Source organism: Hemiscyllium ocellatum, chromosome 13, assembly GCF_020745735.1.
Source record: "Hemiscyllium ocellatum isolate sHemOce1 chromosome 13, sHemOce1.pat.X.cur, whole genome shotgun sequence".
NCBI classification, from domain to species: domain Eukaryota; kingdom Metazoa; phylum Chordata; class Chondrichthyes; order Orectolobiformes; family Hemiscylliidae; genus Hemiscyllium; species Hemiscyllium ocellatum.
In genome coordinates this window covers 45,803,021-45,817,045 of record NC_083413.1, presented here as the reverse complement: position 1 = coordinate 45,817,045, position 14,025 = coordinate 45,803,021, and the positions used below count along the sequence as shown (strand labels likewise).

Here is a 14,025-nt window from a genome sequence, read left to right as displayed (position 1 = left end):
GCCATCTCAGCCTGCTGAGGGTCTTTTTCACCAACCTGTATGGTTGCCTATATCCAATAACTTATTTGTTAAAATATTTATACTGAGGCTTACAGGCTATCAATCATACACACTGTCCTGAAATGATACATTAAAGTAGGTTTGTAAAGTAAAATTATCTAAAATAATATTTCATTCAAAAAAAGTGGAATGCCCGTATAAACGTTAATTAAAATGACAACTGGAAACTCAACTATTATTTGATAAACTTTTGATTTCCTTTGTGAGTCTGTAGGATATTAATGTAAATATTTTCTTGTGGGGTGGAACAAAAAGCATGGTCACTCAACTTAGTCAAAATATAATGAGTGTTGAAAGTAGTTTGGTTATAACTACACAGAACAGTTCGTTAACATCTGTACTGAGAAAACTTCCTGCTTTTGTTTCTGATTGTAATGATGCCCAAATGCCCACCCTTCCTTCCTTTGCAGATTTTGAGAGCAGCAAAGTTGAAACCAGAGACAAGTTACAACATGCTGAGAGATAAAACAAACTTCTTTCTTAAGGACCCTCAAAAGAAACTAGGGTAAGTTTAAACCTTATTTTTTTTCCAAAAATAACCTTCTCCTGAGGTATGTTTGTGGCTTTCTGATCTGTTTGTGGATTTTAAAAAACTTCTCCCGAGATACGTTTGTGGGTTGCTGATCTGTTTGTGGACAACTGTAATAAACTTCTGAGTTTTGATAGATTTAGAGCCAGGTTCCAACGGTCTGAACTGACAGGAAGTCAAAGAAACCTGTGTTTTTAGTTGATTATCCTGTGGAGGATGTGGGGAAACAGAAGTGAAAAGCCTCGTGAGATGAAAGCATGCACCATTGAGAAAAATCATATTACAAAATATGATTGATGGTTACCACCTAATGTTAAGAAAAAAACTGTCTATTGCTTGGTCATAGCTTCATTTATTATTTGCATTTCTTGGAAAGTTGTGCTCTAGAATTTGTAAAATTAGGTTTACCAATACCTGCCAAGTAGATTATTTGTATTTCAACTTTTACAATATATTCTTGAATTCAGTATAAAGCTGAATTATAGGTGAACATCTTATTTTAGGGATTGTTTTGACTGCAAGCCATACCTGTGTAACTAGCACAGATTAAAAGAAAATATTTTTCTTCCTGCATTCAATGCCATAAAACACATTTAATACGATTTACAGTATAGTATCCAGCTATTCAGTCCAACCAGTTCTGGTTCTTTCTCTCTATCTCTATCTCTACCTGTCTATCCTATTTCATTAAGCCACTCCTTGTGCTTCCTCATTTTCACCTCGCTTTGTGTTGAGACGTTTCTTCTGAATTCTCTAGTGGAGTTCTTACAATTTATTTTAGCAGCCTCTCAAAATGCTCTTACCCACAAGGGAGAACATTATTTCAGTAAACATTTGATCAAAAAGCTTTCATGATGTTAAATACCTCTTTAGAGATTCCTCCATGTTTCGTCAAGAGAATCCTGAAGGAAAAACCAATGAAACTTGTATTGATTGTAATGTGGTCAGCCAGATGAATATGAGCTGTTAATCTGGTCCAATCAGAGAGCTATATGGCTGACAGATATAAATAGGATTGTCAGAGGTACTGTTCACTCTGAGAGCTGGCTCTGAGGGAGCTCGATCAGTGTAAATAAAGGGTGACTTGGTGATCGGATACTGGCTAATGTGGAGTTATTTCACTTGTGAATGACACGTACTGGTTCAACAAATATTGTGCATTTTAAAATTGAGCTCCAGCAGGACCAGTATGTTCATTCCAAGTATTATGGGTTTTTACTGGTAGAGAACTAGCCTGTGGTGTTAGCCTTGTAATTTTCTCTAGTCCCTTTCTGAAATATGATGAGCAGAAATATATACAGTACTTTAAGTGTAGACTAACAACAGTTCAATACAGATAAATTACCATTGCCTACTCTCTTCATTAAGGCTAATCAAGCAAAATTTTCTCTTTTGAACTTCATATTGTCTAATTATTTTAGATTTTTGTTTTTAAATATAAGGTAGTTTTTTAAATTTTATCAGATTTATCTGATTTTACCTTCACAATCATTCTAAATATGAAGACATTACAAATACTCAAACAGCTAAACCAGTATTTTTACCTCTTCTTGCGCAACAAGTTCAGACAAGGAAGCTTCTGGTAATAAAAATCATTCATCCAGAAGCAAAACACAGCATCCACTACACTGGGATGGTGTGATATGTGGCGGCCTCCAGCATGGAATGGCATCCTCTCGACTCGGTGTGACAGTCTCTTAGCCTGTCATGGCTTTAGCATGATCTCCCAGTCTTGAGGTGATACCGGAACAATCTCCCGGCATCATGAACCTCAAGGTGAGGCCCTGTGCGGACTGGAGCCAAGGCCCATTGAAGACTGGAGTCTAGGTGCCAACATGATCTGTGTTTGAAATCAGCTGCTCTGGACTTTTATTTCTGCAATGCTGACATTTTATCTCTCTATTTTCTAAAATCTTGCAACTGAAGAAGCCGTACCCGGGTATCTTTGTACCTAACATGGCACTAAAGGTGGTGACTTATAAACGTTTCACAGTTCTCATTTGAGTACATGTGACAACAAAGCCAATTCAATCCAATTCACCATCCAACTATTTCTCAAATGACTTTGGGGATTTTCACCTTCACTAGCCACTTCAAATTATATTCTTACGTTGAGTGCGTTTATTCTTTTGGTCACAACTTAGACATGTGGGATTTGGATGGTATCAGCTCACTCCTTTAGTATAACATTCTCCTCAGCATCAGAATGTTATCAGCTCAACCTCAGCACATGGTTAAGTGTACAAGACAAATAGAATATTATATCATCCCTGGTGCAGTGCATGAGCGGCACCATTGCAGCTTCCCTGCTGCAAAGATCTTAAATGTGCATTGAGTCCATTGCAGTATTTGAATAAGAACAGGTATGTGAGGGGGCATAGGCTTAGGATTTTCATTAGAGGAAATGCGTTAATGGAAAAAGTTATGAGAGCATAGAAATATAAAGACTTGAAAATTAAGAATTTTTAGAATGTGGGGAAAGGACAGGGGAACTATTGTAAAGTTTATACGATTGAATTCAGTCTATTCATCTGCAGAAAATCAGGTGGAACAGAAGCAGCTCTAAGGGATTTCCTGATCTATTTTAAGCATTTAACTGCTAAAGAATAAGAGGATTCTGCAGTTAAAAATATCATTGCAAAATGCCTTCATGAAAATAGACCTTGAGGATACCATAAACTGAAGATACTTTTATTGTAAATATTTCATTTAAAATTGAGTACAGGCAATAATGTCATTTAAAATTGTCTGCAATTAGCTGAGACAAAATGATATTACCTCTGTTTTTAGCAAAGTGGCACAACAGGCTTTCTAGAGAAGGCCATTAATTTTGTGGGAGACACGAGACTTTGTTTTGCTGTTGTGGTTTGATCAGAAAAGAATCATGTTAGTTTATTTGGCCAGTACACATGGGCATCAATTAGCTGCTCACATTAGCTATTAAGAATAGATTACATTGTAACCAAATGTCAGGACAAGAACCTCCGAAAAGGTTTTTACCATTTAATAATTCATTAGAGATTCATAAGATTATGGAGAAAAAAACATGAATTATTTATTATTTTGGAACAGTTTAAGTATTTTTTAATTTGAGTACTGAAATTATGTTCCGTGTTGTACATTTCCTTTTCCACGTAATTGGCTTGCTCGCAAATAAATTCGGTTTAATTTTAGCTTGGATAAGTATGTTTGACCAGCTCATACTTAACTACAATTTGAAGACAGAAGAGTGTACTAAGTATCCTGTTAAGAGCAATCCAACGTAGTCTGATATGTGGGGCAGTTCTTAGACTTGTGATATATAAGCCTTTTCATAACCTTTACAAAATTATAAATTTCAGCTCATATGAGACCTGGGTCTGTTTATGCAAAGCGGTGCTTTTAGTTCAAAAACTGATTGGGAGTGGATGTTTGCAGATAATGGGTCAGCTGGAAAATGGGAAGTCTTCAAAAATGAGATAATGAGAGTCCAGCCACAGTAAGTTCTTGTTAGTGTGAAAGTCAAGGCTGGTAAGGAATACTGAATGAATAGAGAAATTGAGGTTTTCCTTAAAAAAAATGAAGGAAGCATATGTCAGGTAAAGACAGGAGAGACCAAGAGAATCATTAGAAGAATATAAAGGCAGTAGGAGGATACTTAGAGGGAAACGAGGAGGGCAAATAGGGTTAAGGAGAATCCAAAGGGATTTTATAAGTAGATAAGGACAAAAGGGTTGCTGGGAGATGATAAGGCCTCTCATAGATCAGCAAATTAAACCAAATTTATTTACGAGCAAGTCAATTACATGGAAAAGGAAATGTACAACACGGAACATGGTAGACTGGTTAGCAAGGTTAGATGTTATAGAATACAGGGAGACCTAACCATTTGGATATAGAACTGGCTTAAAGGTAGAAAACAGAGGGTGGTGGTGGAGGGTTGCTTTTCTGACTGGGGGCCTGTGACCAGTGGAGTGCCATAAGAATCAGTGCTGGGTCCCCTGCTTTTTATCATTTATTTAATTGATTTGGATGTGAACATAGCAGGTATTGTTAGTAAGTTTGCAGATGACACCAAAATTGGAGGTGTAGTGACAGCTAAGACACTTACACTAGAGTACAACGAGATTTTGATCAGATCAGCCAATGGGCTGAGGTGTGGCAGATGGAGTATAACTTAGATAAATGTGATGTGCTGCATTTTGGAAAAGCAAATCTTAGCAGGACTTACATACTTAATGGTAAGGTCCTAGGGAGTGTTGCTGAACAAAAAGACCTTGGAGTGCAGGTTCATAGCTCCTTGAAAGTGGAGTCGCAGGTAGATAGAGTAGTGAAGAAGGCATGCTTTCCTTTATTGGGCAGAACATTGCATATAGGAGTTGGAAGGTCATGTTGCAGCTGTACAGGACCACTTTTGGAATATTGTGTGCAATTCTGGTCTCCCTCCTATCGGAAAGATGTTGTGAAACTTGAAAGATTTACAAGCATGTTGCCAGGGTTGGAGGAATTGAGCTATAGGGAGACGCTGAATAGGCTGGGGCTGTTTTCCTTGGAATATTGGAGGCCGAGGGGTGACCTTATAGAGGTTTACAAAATTATGAGGGGCATGGATAGGGTAAATAGACAAAGCCTTTTCCCTGGGGTGGGGGAGTCCAGAACTAGAGGGCATAGGTTTAGGGTAAGAGGGGAAAAATTAAAAGGGACCTAAATGGCAACTATTTCATGCAGAGAGTGGTGAAATGAGCTGCCAGAAGAAATGGTGGTTGCTGTGGTATAGTTACAACATTTAAAAGGCATCTGGATGAATATATGAGTAGGATGGGTTCAGAGGGATATGGGTCAAGTGCTGGCAAATGGGACTGGATTAGGTTGGGATAACTGGTCGGCAATGATGAATTAGACTGAAGGGTCTGTTTCAGTGCTGTACATCTCTATGACTCTAGTAAAATTGAGTTAATCTTGTCCTAATGTTGTCCTCATCAGTAAGAGTCATGTTATAGGGTTGGGGTCTTGATTCTCTGTAGTTCCATCACATGTCATCATGGAAGGCAAGTACATTTGCACACAAAGCAAGGTAAACAATCAAACATATAGCCACACTGCATGCTCTTCCAAAATGTATCTAATATCTGGGTTCAGAGTCAGTTTGGCAGATGGCTGCAAGCAAGTCATCGATCCTAACAACATGGATGGCTCATAATATGAGAGAACACAAGTGAAAAGAAATGTGCAAATGATTTTTTTAATTAACATCTAAATCTGTGGTTTATTGCTCAGGAGGACATCCAAATATTTTAATGAAGGCGCAGGTGAGTAATGAAGTTGAGGAATAATCACCCTGCATAAAAGAATACTATTTACTGAATTAAAATCAAAACCCATTGGCCCCAACATTGATTTATGTGTGTTTGGAGCAAATAGAAAGAGATAGAGAGAGAGAGAGATAGTGTGAGGGGTAGTGAAAGAGTGCAAGAGACAAAGAAGTAGAGAGAAAAATAGAGAGTGATAGACATCAAGCAAGAGATCGAGGGTGAGATCTTTGACCCAGCAGGGACATGTCAGGATCAAAGATTATAACATCACCAATACTCACCAGTAAGCCTGTTGAGGTCAGAGAAACCAAGTACTGTAGGAGAGAGTGCTGACTGTATGATCACAAGATCAATGGCCAGATAAGCTCAGCCAGTGGAGACTGAAGTGGTTTGCATGGAGGGGAGGCGATGATCTAGTCGTATTATTGCTGGATTGTTAATCCAGAGACCCGGGTAATCTTCTGGGGACCAAGTTCAAATCCACCACAGCTGATGGTAGAAGTTGAAGTCAGTAAGAAAATCTGGAATTAAGATATCAGTGATGATCATGAATCCATTGTTGATCATCAGGAAAAACCCATATGGTTCAATAATGTCCCTCAGGAAAAAAAGACTGCCTTCCTTACCAGGTCTGGCCAACGTGAGACTCCAGACCCGCAGCAACGTAGTTGACTTTTAACTGAACTCTGGGCAATTAAGGTTGGGCAACAAATGCTGTCCCAGCCAGTGATGCCCACATCTCGTGAAAGAATTTTAAAATATTTTATCCAGAACACCATATTGGACTCAAGACATTATTGCTGTTGCTTTATCCACAGCTGCTGCCAGACCTGCTGAGTTTCATTTCCATTTCAGTTCTCCAGCATGAACATTACTTTGCTTTTATCTACTAGATATACTAACTCAGGCCGTTCACACTGAAACTGAGGCAGAAGCAGTTCCTGCAAGCTACTACTTTGAAAATGAGGTATTTATGAGGAAAGGGAGACCCCATCACAGCCCTACAAATGAGGAGTGGATAGTGAGTGGTGTCACCAGGATTTTGTAGAGAAATATTGTGGTCAGTTCACAAGATTCCAAAGGCTGGGCATATGGATAGGCTTTGCCTTTGAAACACAAGCCAGTATTCTTACTGGCCACAGCTTCACAAGGATGGAACATAGAAACATGGGAAAACAGGAGTTAGGAGAGGCACTAGGCAATTCAGCTCTTTAGTACTGCTCTGCCATTTAACATGATCATGGCTGATCATTTCCTGGACTCAACTCCACTTTCCTGCCTGCTCCCCACAGCCATTTATCTTGCTTTTTCATCAGAAATATATCTATCTATTTCGTTCTTGAATCTGTTGGTCAGTTTTACCTCCACTACACTCTGGGGCAGAGGGTTCCACAGATTCACAACCCTTTCAGAGAAGTAGTTTCTCCTCATCTCAGTTTTGAAACTACCTCCTCTCAGTCCATAACTCTGACCTCTTGTTTGAGACCATCCCCTGAGAGGGAACATCTGATATCATGAGACCTTGCAGAACCTGCCATATCTGGAAAAGCCTCAACCTAAGATCTGCACCTCTATGATTCCTGGTCTAATTTTGGGGAACTGTTCAGCAAGGTGCTATGGCCTGTGTGGGATACCTTATCATTATAGATGTGGTATCTATTTATCAGGAGCTGCCTGTGAAACATATCTAGGAGAAAGTGAGGACTGCAGATGCTGGAGATCAGAGCTGAAAATATGTTGCTGGAAAAGCGCAGCAGGTCAGGCAGCATCCAAGGAGCAGGAGAAGGGCTCATGCCCGAAACGTCGACCATTCCTGAAGAAGGGCTCATGCCTGAAACGTCGCCTCTCCTGCCCCTTGGATGCTGCCTGACCTCCTGCGCTTTTCCAGCAACACATTTTCAGCTGTGAAACATATCTGCCAAAGCAGTGCTGACCCAATATAATTCCCTCCCCACCCCTATCTGCATTCCGCACAGACCATTCCCCCGTGACTCTCTCGTTAAGCCTACACCTCCCATCAACTCACCCTCCAAACCCGGCACCTTCCCTTGCCACCGCAGGAGATGTAAAACCTGCACCCACACCTCCCACCTCACCTCCATCCAAGGCTCAAAGGATCTTATCACATCTGGCAGAGATTTTCCTGCGCATCCACCCGCCTCATCTACTACGTCCATTGTTCTTGATGTGGTTTCCTCTACACTAGGGACATTGGATGCCAACTCCCAGAGAGTTTCAGGAAACATCTCTGGAACGCACACCAAACAACCCCACTGCCCCGTGGCCGACCACTTAAACTCCCCCTCCCACTCCCCAAGGACATGCAAGTCCTGGGACTCCTCCACCACCAAATCCAAGCCACCCAACAACTGGAGGAAGAACACCTCATCTTACGTTTTCGGACCATTCAATTACACAGCAACAACATTGACTTCACTAATTTCCAAATCTCCCCTCCTCCCACCTCATCCCAGATCCAACTCAGCACCACCCTCTTGACCTGTCCTACTTGTCCATCTTCCTTCCCACCTATCTGCTCCACCCTCCCCGCCAATGTATCACTATTACCCCCCACCTGGATTCACCTACCACCTTCCCAGCTATCTTCTCCCCCACCCCTACACCACCCTCCTATTTATCTCTCCACCTCCTTCCCTTCCACATTCCTGATGAAGGGCTTATGCCCGAAACGTCAACTCTCCTGCTCCTTGAATGCTGCCTGACCTGCTATGCTTTTCCAGAGCCACACTTTTCAACTCTGACTCTCCAGCATCTGCAGTCTTCACTTTCACCCAGTATGGTTAACCCACCAAACTCCAGTTGGATTAGGGTTCAAATACCATGTCCGAAATATCCCTGGATTTTATGGATAAAACCTGGGCATGATACAACAAGGGTCACAGAGGAATGTTAGAATGTTTCTAGTAGACCCTAAGAACAAAAATCAGGACATATTGTCATGAGTACCTTAATCACTGGATGGAGGACTTGAGTTTGTTCTGTTCGCCACCAGGAATTCATCCAATGAGTCCATTGGTCTTATTCCATTTGAATTAGGTTACAAGCACCATATGCTTGGGCCTTTCAAACTAATCAAAGCGAGGTTTTTAGAACAAAAAGAGAATGTCTTCACATTAGACTACACTCCAAGAGTGACTGTCCTGTGAAAACCTGGAAATCTCCCAGACAGTAATAAAGGAGCAGGCAGACATCATTCCAAAGTCCACACATTTCAGCTCTGAGACTGTCAGTAAGTACTTCTATCAATGATAGAGGAAGCTTTAAACGTCTGATGTCAGTGGTTCGGATAAAATAAATATAATGCCCAGGGAAGAGAATTATCTTTTTGAGGCACCAGATTGGGGAGTAAATCAAAGGGTGTGTCATGTCAACATGAGGAAAAAAACACCACAACCGAGAACAAGTAGGTAATAATCTGTCCCATCACACTGTCACTGACCTATAGAATGAATGCAGCAGAAGGGATGAGTTGGAAGGAAAGTGGGTGAGGCCCATGTTGAACTCTTTCCCCCTGCACCTTAAGGGTGGCTAACCAATATAGAAATAGTGGCAAATGTAGATTCCGTATTAGCTTACTTAGGTGCAGATCAGTGAACGGACTCAATATTGTTGCTCGTTACATTTAAGGCCATTTGCTCAGACAAGTCAGGCTATAAAACCCTCACTCCACATAATGTGGATATGAGAAGGCCCCTCCCATAAAGCGAAATCCCTGGTGTTTTCAGGGCTAGGCCTAAAAGAACTGGTCCAGTTCTGGGAGGAGATTAACTACATGCTGATGTACCAACTAATAATGCTTCTGAGCCGCAGAGGGAGTTGCCCAGTTGTGTTTACACTCAAGCTGGGTGGCTTCACACTGCTCTGCATTTCCCGGTGAAAATTTAATGGAACCAATATCACAGAAATGGATTTATTCATGAGGTATTGGCAAGTTCCTTTGACTGTTCATGCAAGGGAATTTATCATTGTATCTCGGAAAGATTATATGAGTGTCTGGTCATGCCATTTAGGTTGTGAAATGCCCCAGTCACCTTTCAAAGCCTGATGAACCAGATAGCAACAGGGTTATCTAACTACAAGGTGCATCTAGATGATCTCCTCATCAATATCTGGGAAATGCATTGGAGCAACTGCAAGCCCTCTTCCAGAAAATACAATCAATTGACTGAGTCATCAATCTGGCAAACAGCAAGCTCTTTAATGCTCAAATGAGTCCTCAGGTGACATTTAATTAAAGGACAAGTAACGCTGAGGGCCTGAAAGGTAGTAATAATACCATTGTTCCCAATTCCCACAACAGAATTGGAAATTGTGAGGTTCTTGGGAATGTATGGATTCTACCAAATGCTTATCCCAAACTTAAGAACAGTAACTGTGCTGCTGATAGACATATAACAGGAAAAAGCGAAGACAATATGGCTGAGAAATGTCAGATAACTGTTGGAAAGCTGAAGATTATTTGAATAACTGAGTCTATGCTAGCTGCTAAATTTTATTGAAATTTTTAAGATTCAGAACATATGGTTATTCTATTAGGATTTATTCCTTCAACTGTACCACTTTTAAAAAACATAAATATTGCTGGGAAATCAAACGTAATCACAACTGTCCTGTCCAGAACTTAAAGGGATCTACTTAGAACTGAAAAGATAGTATTGACTGAGGCTAGGAGAATGAATGTGTCTGTGAATATGGTTTTTTTTAAATCTACATTTCCCTTTGTAATGAATCATGAATGATTCACATTTCATTTGTCATTTGGAGTAACTGTGAAGATGATGGAAGAACTCTGAAGTACTTAAAGACGTATTGAATTTTAATTAAACATTTGTTTCTTTAATAAATGAACATGTAGCCAAAATATGACCAAATTCATTGGCTTTCTTGAAAGAGCGAGATCTTGGAATGTCAAATATGACAAGATATCAATGAACCTTCAAATGGATGGACTTGAAAGAAGAGAAATGCACTACAAATGAAACTGTAACCTCTTGGAAGTTAACTCAGATATGAACATGATGAGAGAAAGGATAGCAGTCTGGTCACAAGATATTTTGTGTCTTTCCCTTTCAAGAATACATGTGAATAGGGGTTGAAAGCCAGTTCAACTCTTGTCTGTATGTGCTGGTGGAAGAAAGCATGCTAATGAGTTGAAGTATTTGGGTGAACTAGCCTCTGTTCGAGTAACACTGTGCTGTGAAGGTCACAGTTAAAGAACCACCCTGTATTGGAGGAAAAGACTCTATCATGGAGCGCCAGAACCAGCCAGTTAGCAAGCCAGTCAAATGGATATAGGTGAAAAGAATTTCAACTAATCTTCCAAAGTGGGGATCCTGAGAGTTCTTGTGATACAGTGTTTGTGTCCTATCTCTGGGCCAAGAGATCTTGGTTCAAAAGCCCAACTGCTCTGAAGGTATGTAATAACATCTCTGAACAGGTTGATTAGGAAATATTCAAGCCAGGAATCCTGAAACCAACTGTCCCACTATCTGTGCCACCTTTGTGCGCTCACAAGGAGGTTGAACAATTCATGGCACCACCTAATGCTCCCACATGGAGGTTGAACAGTTCATCAACTTCAATAACATGTTCAACCCTGACCTTATGTTCACCTGGACTATCTCAGAGACCTCCCTTCCCTTCCTGGACATCTCCATCTCCATCAATGGTAACCGACTCAACAGGGGACGTTCTTCTACAAACCCACCAACTCCCACAACTACCTGGATTACCACCTTGTAAAAACGCTATCCCTTATTCCCAATTCTTATGTTTCCACCACACCTGTTCCCACGAGAACCATTATTATTATTTCCGACATTTAACAACTCACTTCTATGTTAAATAACACATGTGATTAACATGGCTCCTTTTAAAATTAAAGTTATTTGCTTAGAGAGAAAGGTATTCATATCAGAGGGCATCCTCTGTTCTGAAGACCTGTAGAGTTTACCATACCCTTAGCCAAGCTGTTCCAGCCATAAGTACAACAGTAGCATTTACCCAACAATGTGGAAATTTGCTCAGGTGTGATCTGTACACAAAGAACAGGACAAATCTAAGTTGACTAACTGCTACTCAGTCAGTTTACTTTCATCATCACTAAAGTAATGGAATGGGTAAACAACTGTTCAATCAAGCAGCACTTGCTTAGCCATAACATGCTCACCAACGATCAGTTTGGGCACTCAGCTCCTAACTTCATTACAGCCTTTAAAAAAGAACTGAATCCAAGTGGTGGGGTTAGAGTGATTGCCCTTGATATCAAGGGCAAGTTTAGTATTGAGAGGCCTGAGCAAATCTACAGTCAATGGCAATCAGGAAAAAAAACTCTCAACTGGCTGGAGTCATGCCTGTTGCAAGAGAAGATAGTTGTGGTTGTTGGAGGTCAGTCAGCTCAGCTCCAGGACATCTCTGCATTTACCTATTGCATTTCCAATGCCCCTCCCCCAAGTCCCTCCTCCCTACCTTTTATCTTAGCCTGCTTGGCACACTTTCCTCATTCCTGAAGAAGGGCTCATGCCCGAAACGTCGATTCTCCTGCTCCTTGGATGCTGCCTGACCTGCTGCGCTTTTCCAGCAACACATTTTCAGCTCTGATCTCCAGCATCTGCAGTCCTCACTTTCTCCTAGTGTGATAGGTCCAACCATCTTCTATTGCTTCACCAATGACCTTCCCTCCATCATTAAGTCAGAAGTCAAATATTTGCTGATGATTGCACAATATTCAGTATCTCTCATAACTGCTGAACATTTCAAGCATTCCATGTTCATCTGCAGCAAGATCTGGACAATGTCCAGGTTTGGGCTGACATACAAGTGCAGGGCAATGACCAACCATTACCTCTTGGCATTCTATGCTCAGTCTCCCACTATCAATATCCTGGGTGTTACCATTGATCTGAAATGGATCTGGAATAACTCCATTAATACTATGCTACAAGAGCAAGACAGAGACTGGGGTGCAGTGAGTAACACACTTTCTGAAGCTCCAAAACCTATTGATAATCTACAAGGCACAAGTCAGAAATATAGTGCAGGTGTTAACAACTTGTCCAGGTATTAACAACTCCAACAAAAATCCAGAAGTCTGACACCAAAAACCAAAACAGCCATTTAACTGGCTGTTAAATCCACAAACCTTCACCCCCTCCACCACTGACATTCAGTAATTGCAGTGTGTACCATCTACATGAGGCATTGCAGGAATTCACCATAATTCTTTTGACAGCACCTTCAGCAAACGTGCCGAATCCCGTCAGTTGAACATCAAAAATTACAGTCACAAATAGATCTGTTCTTTCCCCTTTTGCAGTAGAGAAAGAAAGGTTTAGAGATGAGCCACCATTGATTTCCCAGTTTACAGCTTCAGAGAAGACATTGAAAATCAGTGATATTTCAGAGTTATTGAGCATCAGAGGTAAAGAGCTTACATTACCTGGTGACAAAATTAAATATCAGCAACTTAAATGTAACATCACAATGAATCACATTGATCTAATTACAGTAGCGTGTGAAATATAATCATCTTCATAACGCTAAGTTACAATAAAGTTATCCTGCCAATATTAATGTATATGTTTCCCCTCCATTGGAGCCTGCATCTCTGCAAGGTAAATAAATTCTTAGAGAAGCTGATTTTGCCAGGAGTGAACGATTAGATTGCTCATGCCTACCAAGCGCTATCAGACGTGTTCACTTTGGTTGGTCCAGTTAGAGAAATAGTTGGAATTTCACCTGGTGGTATATACTTTACAAGGGAGCAAGATGGGTGCTGGTGGCAGAGACAGTGAAGGCAAGGCCATTTCAGAGGGGGCAGTCTTCTTCAAATGTTTTCAAACTACTTAATGTGAAACAGGTGCTGCACACCAAAATCAGAAAGTGAAGGATTAACCGTCAGGGGGATTTGGAAAATTCATAATGTACTAATAAGACTTCTATGTATACTGTCCACAGTTACAGGAATCTAACTCAAGCATGAATGGTTGACTTTGAAAGAGACTGTGAGGATGTCTTCTTCCATGGATAATTATTTAGCTCCATGAGAAATTAATTGTGGAATTAAGGGATTCATAGCAGCCTCGACCACAGCCATGCAGACACTTTTGCCAACATGCGTCTGGC

General features: G+C 40.7%; 1 protein-coding gene across 2 annotated transcripts in view; it reads left to right on the top strand.

Moving 5' to 3' along the window:
- Positions 1 to 483: 483 nt before the first annotated feature.
- The window catches only part of si:ch211-247n2.1 (calcium-activated potassium channel subunit beta-2), a 62,182-nt gene continuing 48,640 nt past the window's right edge, over positions 484 to 14,025 (top strand). For both annotated transcript variants that reach the window (XM_060834137.1, XM_060834136.1), the window contains exon 1: positions 484 to 565. In XM_060834137.1, the coding sequence (XP_060690120.1) occupies positions 513 to 565 (53 nt within the window). In that variant the 5' untranslated portion in view covers positions 484 to 512. The remainder of the gene's footprint in view (positions 566 to 14,025) is intronic.